This window comes from Phalaenopsis equestris, unplaced genomic scaffold, assembly GCF_001263595.1.
Source record: "Phalaenopsis equestris unplaced genomic scaffold, ASM126359v1 Scaffold000548, whole genome shotgun sequence".
Classification (NCBI taxonomy): Eukaryota; Viridiplantae; Streptophyta; class Magnoliopsida; order Asparagales; family Orchidaceae; genus Phalaenopsis; species Phalaenopsis equestris.
The window spans coordinates 155,144-163,600 of NW_018164988.1; the positions used below are offsets into that span (position 1 = coordinate 155,144).

The 8,457-nt window shown below is 33.3% G+C and overlaps 1 protein-coding gene across 1 annotated transcript in view; it reads left to right on the forward strand.

The window, feature by feature from the left end:
- The window catches only part of LOC110029099, a 31,774-nt gene extending 24,087 nt beyond the window's left edge, over positions 1–7,687 (forward strand). Inside the window, exons 5-6 of the mRNA XM_020731226.1 lie at positions 125–267; positions 7,468–7,687. Coding sequence (XP_020586885.1) covers positions 125–267; positions 7,468–7,573 — 249 coding nt within the window. The 3' untranslated portion in view covers positions 7,574–7,687. The remainder of the gene's footprint in view (positions 1–124; positions 268–7,467) is intronic.
- The last annotated feature ends 770 nt before the right edge of the window (positions 7,688–8,457 follow it).

Sequence of the window (8,457 nt, forward strand, 5' to 3'; positions counted from 1 at the left end):
ATTTGAGTGCCCTCTTTGCACACTGACTAACTGCTTTCTTGCAGACATCTGCACACTTACTACAACCAGCTTTTCCCGCACACATTTCTTGAGTTTCTGAATGATAATTTTGCAACATTCTTAGGTGGGACATCAAGTTTCTGCTAAATTGGAAAGTAAAACCAGTGTTTTGCACACTTCAACTGAAGAGATAGAAGCTTGTGGAAAAGATGCAGCTTCTGCTTCCAACTTACATGAAGAAGCCTTTAGATCAGAAGAACTTTATCAGTAAGCTTGATTTCAATCTACTGAAGCCATTTTTAGTGCTTGGTTAAGATGCTGGAGTATTTTGTTGTGTTACTAGCATGTTATTGTTGTATTTTCCACAAATTTTGTTATTACCATCATTCGATGCGGCATTTTCATCAGATTCTTTTCCTAGCTTTATGGTTTTGTTTGGTAAATGTTGTAATTTAGGTTCACAGTGGATCATTTTCTTCCATATATTGCCCTTTAAGGACTTATTATACTCATATTAAATTTTGCTTAGTTTTTAAATTTTGGCACTAATTGGTAACATATCTCTTATAGTTTTTGAGATCTATCCATTTGATCTCTCCACCTTTTCTTCCCAGTTAGCACTTTGTCAACATACTTTTGAAACATATGAGTCTTAGTCTTTATCTGTTCCTCATGGAGAACAAAGGAATGATCTTTGATTTTGCATTTTGTATTGAGCATATTGGTGATAACATCTGGTTTGAAGATTATATCCCTATTGACTTCCCCACGCTATGGGAGTTGGAGTCCAGATTGGTAGGAAGCGAAAACTTAGCCTTAGTTCTGCATTATGTTCATTGCGATGTCAAACAATAATTTAAATGAAACTACATGAGTATTGCAACTGGATAGAGCAAACTTGCAAAGTAGTTCATTTATTGTAACTTTTTTTGCAAGTACAATATGCAATTCTTGGGGATTAATTTTACCAAATATCTTGTGTTATGTTTTAGCTTATCCGAGTTGGAAGGAATGGGATTTATGTAAGGTTCAGTCTTATCAAAGGTGATTTGTGTGTTTGCTTAGACGGTTGGACAGGAAAAAATGAGGTTATAGCAGACCAAATACCTGTCATGCAAGTAATATCACTGAAATGCCGTTTAGTCAAGTTTCTTTGTGTAAGGCACTAAGTGCTTAGGCCCATGCTCTCCATGGCGCAAAGTACTTTTAAACCATGCATAACTATATTATTAAATGGAGGACTATGTTCTAGTGATGAGGAAGAGAGTCTAGGGGATGAAGAAGATGAAATTGATGTTAGTGAAGATTTGATTTACATTGCGGTATATCAATTTAGGTTTCTATTTGCTAGTCTAAACTTGAATCATTACTTTTGTATCATTTGGTCACTTTATTTTTGACAGTTTTTATTTTGAAAATATATTTTTTTTCCTACTACATTATAATATTTCATTTGAGGATTATCATATTTTGCTCTCCAAAATTATTCCTTACTTCGCATAGATAAGCACTTGGGTTATTGTTTAACACCTCTAGCATAGACTACTATATGGAGTTGAGGGTGCGCATCACCTTTAATAATATTAATAAGGCTCAAAATTGTGTCTAAAATTTATCCTAAAAGGAACATGCAATTAAATTGAAAAGTTTAAAGTTAAAATTATTGAGCTAGAAAATGTGCAATAGTAAAATCTTTTGAGGATACAATAATAATAAGGATGTATTAGGTACGACTTTCTCACATTTTTTACTTTATACATCATTGTTATTTTTATGATTGTTTTTAACTTGTTACTACCTTTCATAAATCTCTATATGTTGAAGTAGTTATTCATGATTAAGTCTCGATGAGAGTGTATGCTAAGGAAGTTGTTATCTGATTTTTTTAGTTATATTTGTAATTTTTTTATTTTGAAGGCAAAATCTTTGACATAACTACATTCTTTATAGATAATATCTCATCTTAAAACCTTTCCCAATGATGTCGTAACCTATTTGCATCACTTTTTTTTTTTGCTTTGCTTGAGGATCTTATTGTGGCGATTTGTCTTCTATTCCTCCCCTGCATTAATTTGGAATCCACAAAAAAAAGGCTATGGACGCGGAAGCTAATAAAAAAAATACCGTGGTACTGTACGAGCTACAATACTGTATCTATCGCTAGAGATAGGCCGAAAAAATCTCGTTTTCCTTTCTTATGCTTTATTTCTTATTATCTTTTATTCTTTTTTAGCCCTTTTTGTTATATTTGTTGTATTAGGGTTTGGAAGTCATTTTTTTGTGTTTTTTGTTTAGGACAGCCGTCGGTGTTCGTTCTTCTCCCTTAATGGTTTCAAAGGGATTGGGTGGTACTCTGGTTGTATCTCTCTTCTGAAGTGGTGATTATCTTCCCTTATCTCCTTCCACATCCTCCCACATCGCTTTCGGCCGCTCTGTCCCTACTGCACCCTCTCGAAACAGTTGTCCTGCTATTTTTTCCTACAGTTTTTTATCTTCTTGCCGACACCAGCCGCTTTTCTGCTTGCTGTGGCCATCCAGTCAGCAAGGAGTTGATGTCCCTGCCTCTTTCTGCCTTCCATGCCACCGTGCCTTCCCTTCCAACGTGCCACCGCCTTCAGAACTTTTGCCCTAGCCCTTCTCATTTGTTGTAACCTTGTAGAATTCGCCTCCCTCACTGCCACAACCATTTTAATCCATCCCCCGTGCTGCCTTGTTGCTTTTCCAGTCCCCTACAAGGCTTATCACAACTCATCCACCTTGTAGGAAGCCTTACGTGCTGAATCCACCACCTTCCAACACCCCAACTTATCTATTCCAACGGACCTCGCCGACGTCCACCACACTTGGGATACATTTTAGTTGTGTTTGTTGGTTTCCGTGTTTTATTTCCCTTTTACCGTGTCAATTGTAAGCTCCTAATTGACTTTGCAATAACAATATTTGGTTTTCTGTCATGGTTTGGGTTAACTCCGGTATCGATGGTCCTCAATAAATGTAATCCCAATACAAGTTTTTTGGTGGAGTTTGGTTACTCTCATTCAAAGATGCTTTATAATCAAAGAAACACTATAATGTTGTTCGCCAAAAAGATTGAAGGTGATGTGTTGGATGAAACTTAGAACCTAGCTTATATAATTGATTCTCTTAGAGTGCTAAGATTACTAATCCTAGAAGCTTTAGAGCTATATGTTTGTTGTCCATCTTTATTTTATTTATATTTTAGCATAAAAAGTGAATTTATTGTACAATTTGACACTAGTTCTGAGAACAAACAATAGTTTGAAGTCTTGAATCTTCTCTGGATGGATGCAATTTTCTGCCAAAATAATAAAGCTACTATTTCTTGCTCTGGTAGCACTTGGCTTGTAATGAATATGGGACGAGTTGAAGAAAAAACTTCACATCATTGGTCGATCCAAGTAGCAAATACGAAGGGATATTTATAGCCAAAAATTATAAGTACTGAGGAAATCAAGTAAGAAAAATCCATCCAATCATTTATGATAAGGTATTTAATAAGATAAATTATTGTGTAAATGCCTATCACAGTTTATTTAAATGAAAGGGAAAATACATAAAGAATATTCTTAAGAATTATACTTTTTTGATAGCAGTTGTTATGAGAGGGTGGGTTTTGTGGAGTAAATTATAGAGAATTTATTCGATTTTTCATTATTTGCTCCACTTTTATTGGACTTCTCATTTTTTTAGGGTAGTTCCTTAAATTTTCTTATTTCCCTTTTTTGTAGACACCTCTACTTTTTGTGAGCGTTGGTTTAATTTCTCTTTCTCATTTTTAATTTGAAAGTTGTAATATTTCTTTAAATTTAGCCTTGAATCTCTATGCTTGTACAACCCTTTAGGTTTTGACTTGGCGATTTCTATTTATGTCCTTCATTTTGTTAATTGTCAGCATTTTTTTGTAAAAAATTGAGATCGGGTGGAACCTTTTAGAAAATTCTAGAGGCTCATTTTGATGTCTAATTTTATGAGTGCCTTATTAATTAATGAATTTAACGAGTATCCTATTAGATTAGAGCTCCCCTGTAAAAGAATTGGGATTGACTATGGAAACTTTTTGAAAATACTAGAGGATCATTTTGATGTCTAATGTTATGAGTGCCTTATAAATTAATGAATTTAAAGAGTATCCTCATGTTGATGTCTAATTTTATGAGTGCCTTATAAAGTAATGAATTTAAAGAGTATACTATTAGGTTAGTATACTCATTATGATGTCTAATTTTAAGAGTGCCTTATAAATTAATGAATTTAATCAGTATCCTATAGAAGGATCCTACTAGATTAGAGCTCCCCTTTGATCAAATCTGCTCCTACAAATGTCTAGCTTCTTAACTTAGGTGCAGCACTTGCGTTGATTTGGCTTTGTAGAATTGTTTCCTCTATTTAAGTCATTCATTTTTTTTAATTTTCACTCCATACCTGGCCTTTCTTTGTAAAAATTTGGAAGTGATGATGAAGCCTTTTTAAAAAATACTAGAGGCTCATTTTGATGTCTAATTTTAAGTGCCTTATAGATTAATGAATTTAAAGAGTATTCTATTACATTGATCCTTACTAGATTAGGGCTCCCCTCAGTGATCAAATCTGTTTCTACAAATTTCTAGGTTTATAACTTAGGTGCAGCACCTGCGCTGATTTGGCTTTGTAGAAATGTTTTCTCTATTAAGCATATCTGGGCTAATGTAACTTTGATTTTTTTTTTTTTTCTGGGTGGCAGAGCTCTTTCCACTTGATGCAATTTCTGTTCCATAGCTTTTCTAGTAATCAAATATTTCTTCCTTTTGGATGGCTTTAAGAAGCTTCACAATAACTTCCTACCTTTGTGATCCTTGCCGGTCTCTTAAAATTTTGTATTTTTGCAATCTTCTATGATAATTTTATACGTAAAAATGGAAACATTTTTTTTATTTTTTGATTATTAAACTTTTAAATAGGTTAATCACTTGATCATTTGTGTCCTTCATCATCATTATATAATTGGCTTGGCATTTTGGACATTTACTAATAATCATGCTTTCACTACACCGAGAGCAATAATGAATAAATTTAAAATAAATAAAAGCAATTAGGTAATTTACATACTTTGGTAAGACCTTCCTAAGCCCGCTATTGCATAGAGATGTATTAGTTTTGTTAGTTCAAATATAGTTATGGAATATGAATTTTTGTCTTCTTTTATGTCTCGTCTCCCCTCTTTCCTCAACCCTTATCTATTGTTTCCAATAAATTGGAACTCCATAGAAAAACCCAAGTGAATCACATGAATAATAAACTCTGAAGTTCAGGGAAAATAAAGTAATTTTATTATAATATTATTATATCTAACCCTATTAATTTTTTTCAGTATATTGCTCACCTCCCTATTATTAATATCTAGCCACAAAACTTCTAATTCGGTAAGCTTGCCATCAACATCAACTTGGCGTCGTTGACCTCTCCGTCAGTTGCCTTCTCTACAGTAAACCTCTTTGTCAGATCTAAGCCAATGTCATCTTCAACCGACAACACTTCATAACAATGGGTTCGGCTTTGATCATTAGAATAAACCCCTTGGCTTCATCATCAAACGCCTTTCTATTTGTTAGCCCTTGAAAAGACCTTCAAGTGGCAGCCCTCTACAACAATCGTCATCGCCTTAACACGGGCTCGCCATTGAATAATATCCAGTTGTTGGCCACCAACACTTTAGATCCTAAGCCACCAAGCAGTCAATCATTAGTTCTTTTGTTGATCATGGGATCAAATCATGACAGGATGATCAATTTGACTATTCTCCATGAAAAGGCTTAGCATCCTTTCACAATTTGGGCATTATATTTTGAAGGCGTTAGGAGATTGGATTAGTTGATTTTAGACCATCTGATTTCTTGATGCATGCTATTGTTGGTGGTGATTCTCAGATCAGGCCACTAAGATTGAAAAGGATCTTTATGAATCTAGGGATGCTGGTCAATTAGACATCAAATGATCGAGATCAACACCATAGAAGGTGAACCTAGGGATAGATTTGACTTTGATGGATACCGTTGTTGGTGGTTAATCTACTATAATGCCATTAAGATTAAAGATGATCTTTGGGAATCTAAGGATACTATTTTTTTTTTTTTCTAGTGCCTTTACATGCATAGGCCCACTATTCTTATCTATTTACATGCCTAACACCCAAATTTTAATATTTACATGTGTAGCACTCAAATCCCTAGTATCTCATCAAAAATATCACTGTCAACTACTTTTAAAACAAAGTTAATTACACCTTTTCATGCATATATTTTTCACACCAAAATACTATAAAAGTAAGTATAAAATTTTAGGTGTCAGATATGTAAATATAAAAGAACTGAGGTATGCATGTAAATTTCCCTTTTTTTAGATTTGATCAGGGTCCATATCTAGCACTCAAATGTTGTAAATTACTATGAATCAGATCGAGCTTGGCTTTCACTCATGCATGCATGCATGCATGTATGCTGCCAATCTTTTATTGGTCTAGCTCTTTGACTTAAGCAAATCTGGTTAGGCTGTGTGGTGTAATGTCTTCCCTGTCGTAGAAATAATATTTACTCTTTTATTCTCTTCCATTTGCAGTTCATTTTTCTTTCCCTTGCATAAAATATTGTCAATCATTCATTTTTCTATTCTTCGGAAGCTTTTGTGCTTGTCGTCTTTATCTACCTGCTGTAACTAGCCAAAGCTGTCATAGGACACTTTCCTCTTCTTCAAGCTGAACTATTTTTTAATTCTTCTACATAAATTCTGAATTGTATTTACTCTTGTTCTTTCTATGGTGATCAAAGCCGAAAGATTGGACTTTATTTTTAAAATGCCCCAACTTTTATGTAATTCAATTTTGGACGTTATATATAGTGAATGAATCTTATATACATACCTCAAAATTCTTATGTATTTACTAATCTAATACCTTAAATTTGTATATTACTTTTATAACACTAACACCGGTATCTTAAACTTAGGCATGAAAAGGTGTATTTCACTTTTTAAGAAGTTACAAAGTGGTATTTTTGATGTAATGTCAAGGATTTGAGTGTCATGCATGTGAATATAGAAGAGTTTTGTGGTGTGTACATGCAAAAACATCAAGAAATTACAAAAAATCAAATATATTTAAGAGGAATAGACCACTTAAAGTTGAAGAACATAATTCATCAATTTTTCACAACAGTTTATCAAAGCTGAAAATTTTAAGTTTACGCCGAGCATGTAAATACATCGGTTTGGTAGCTCAAAAAAAATAACACCAGGTGTTGATTTGTAAATAGCAATGGTTTTTGTGTTCTATATATAATCATCCCCAAATATAAATGTTTTGGTGCGAGATTCGTAAGATCATGAGAATTGCATGAATTGTGTGCTGCGTATGTAAAATTTCCTATTTATTTTCTTAAATGCTGAATTGGATTTTGGTCTTTGCTGTTTCTATAGTGGCCAAAGGCAAATGATTGTAGAGGGAGCAGCATCAACCAAGAGATCAAGCTTTTGGGGTAATTTGAAATCCATGGCTTTTGGTATCATCAACCTGTGGAAGTAAGGTTTAGTTTTTAGTCTCTTTTTTGTTGTTTCTTTCTGTTATATAATAGAAATAGATCATGGAGATTGTGCTTCCTGTCATGACACCTGCTTATGGATATATCTGAAAGCTTATTTTGAGCTATATTGGTTTTTTTTCAGTTTCTCAAACTTGTCAGATTTGGTTGCTTTTTATTCAAACATCTTCTTGATAGTGATTAGTCTGGACATGTCTAGTTTAAAATACATGAATAAATGCTTTTTAAACATAATTAGATTTTTCTTTTGGTTTTAAAAAAATGCATTTTCAGTATTTTTTTTAACTTTTTTTAATTTTTTATGAATAAGTCATACTATTTTAAAATATATTTAAATAACTTGGAAAAATGTTTTTAATTCTTATAATAAAAAAGAAAAATTTTCATGTCAAGCCTTATTGTTGATACCAAGCCGCCACCACAAGGTAATTGTGTGAGTCATCTAGATGCGAGCTACATCCTTACTACAAACGCGATACACCAGCGAGAGTATAACAGCTCACATTTCGATAAAATACATCATTTTTTCCCACCACACATTACAATGGTAGCCATCATCGTTTATGGCAGCCATTACCATCACTATAAACTTAGGAAGAATGGTTCCAAGACTTGTGGAAGACCATCAAAGCCTACCTATACTTCCAATGTGAGATTTAAGCAATCATGTTCATTGCGCTAGGTTTGAAAAAGCTTCTGATTCATCAAAAAAGAAAATATTGTTCTAAGAATATATTACATCTATGCCACAACTCTTACATTTACATATCTAAAACCTATATTTTGATATTTATACTTGCACCTTTAATTAGACATGGCTTAGACATTCAATTTTTCTTATCTTTATTGATTTATTTTACTTTTAAAG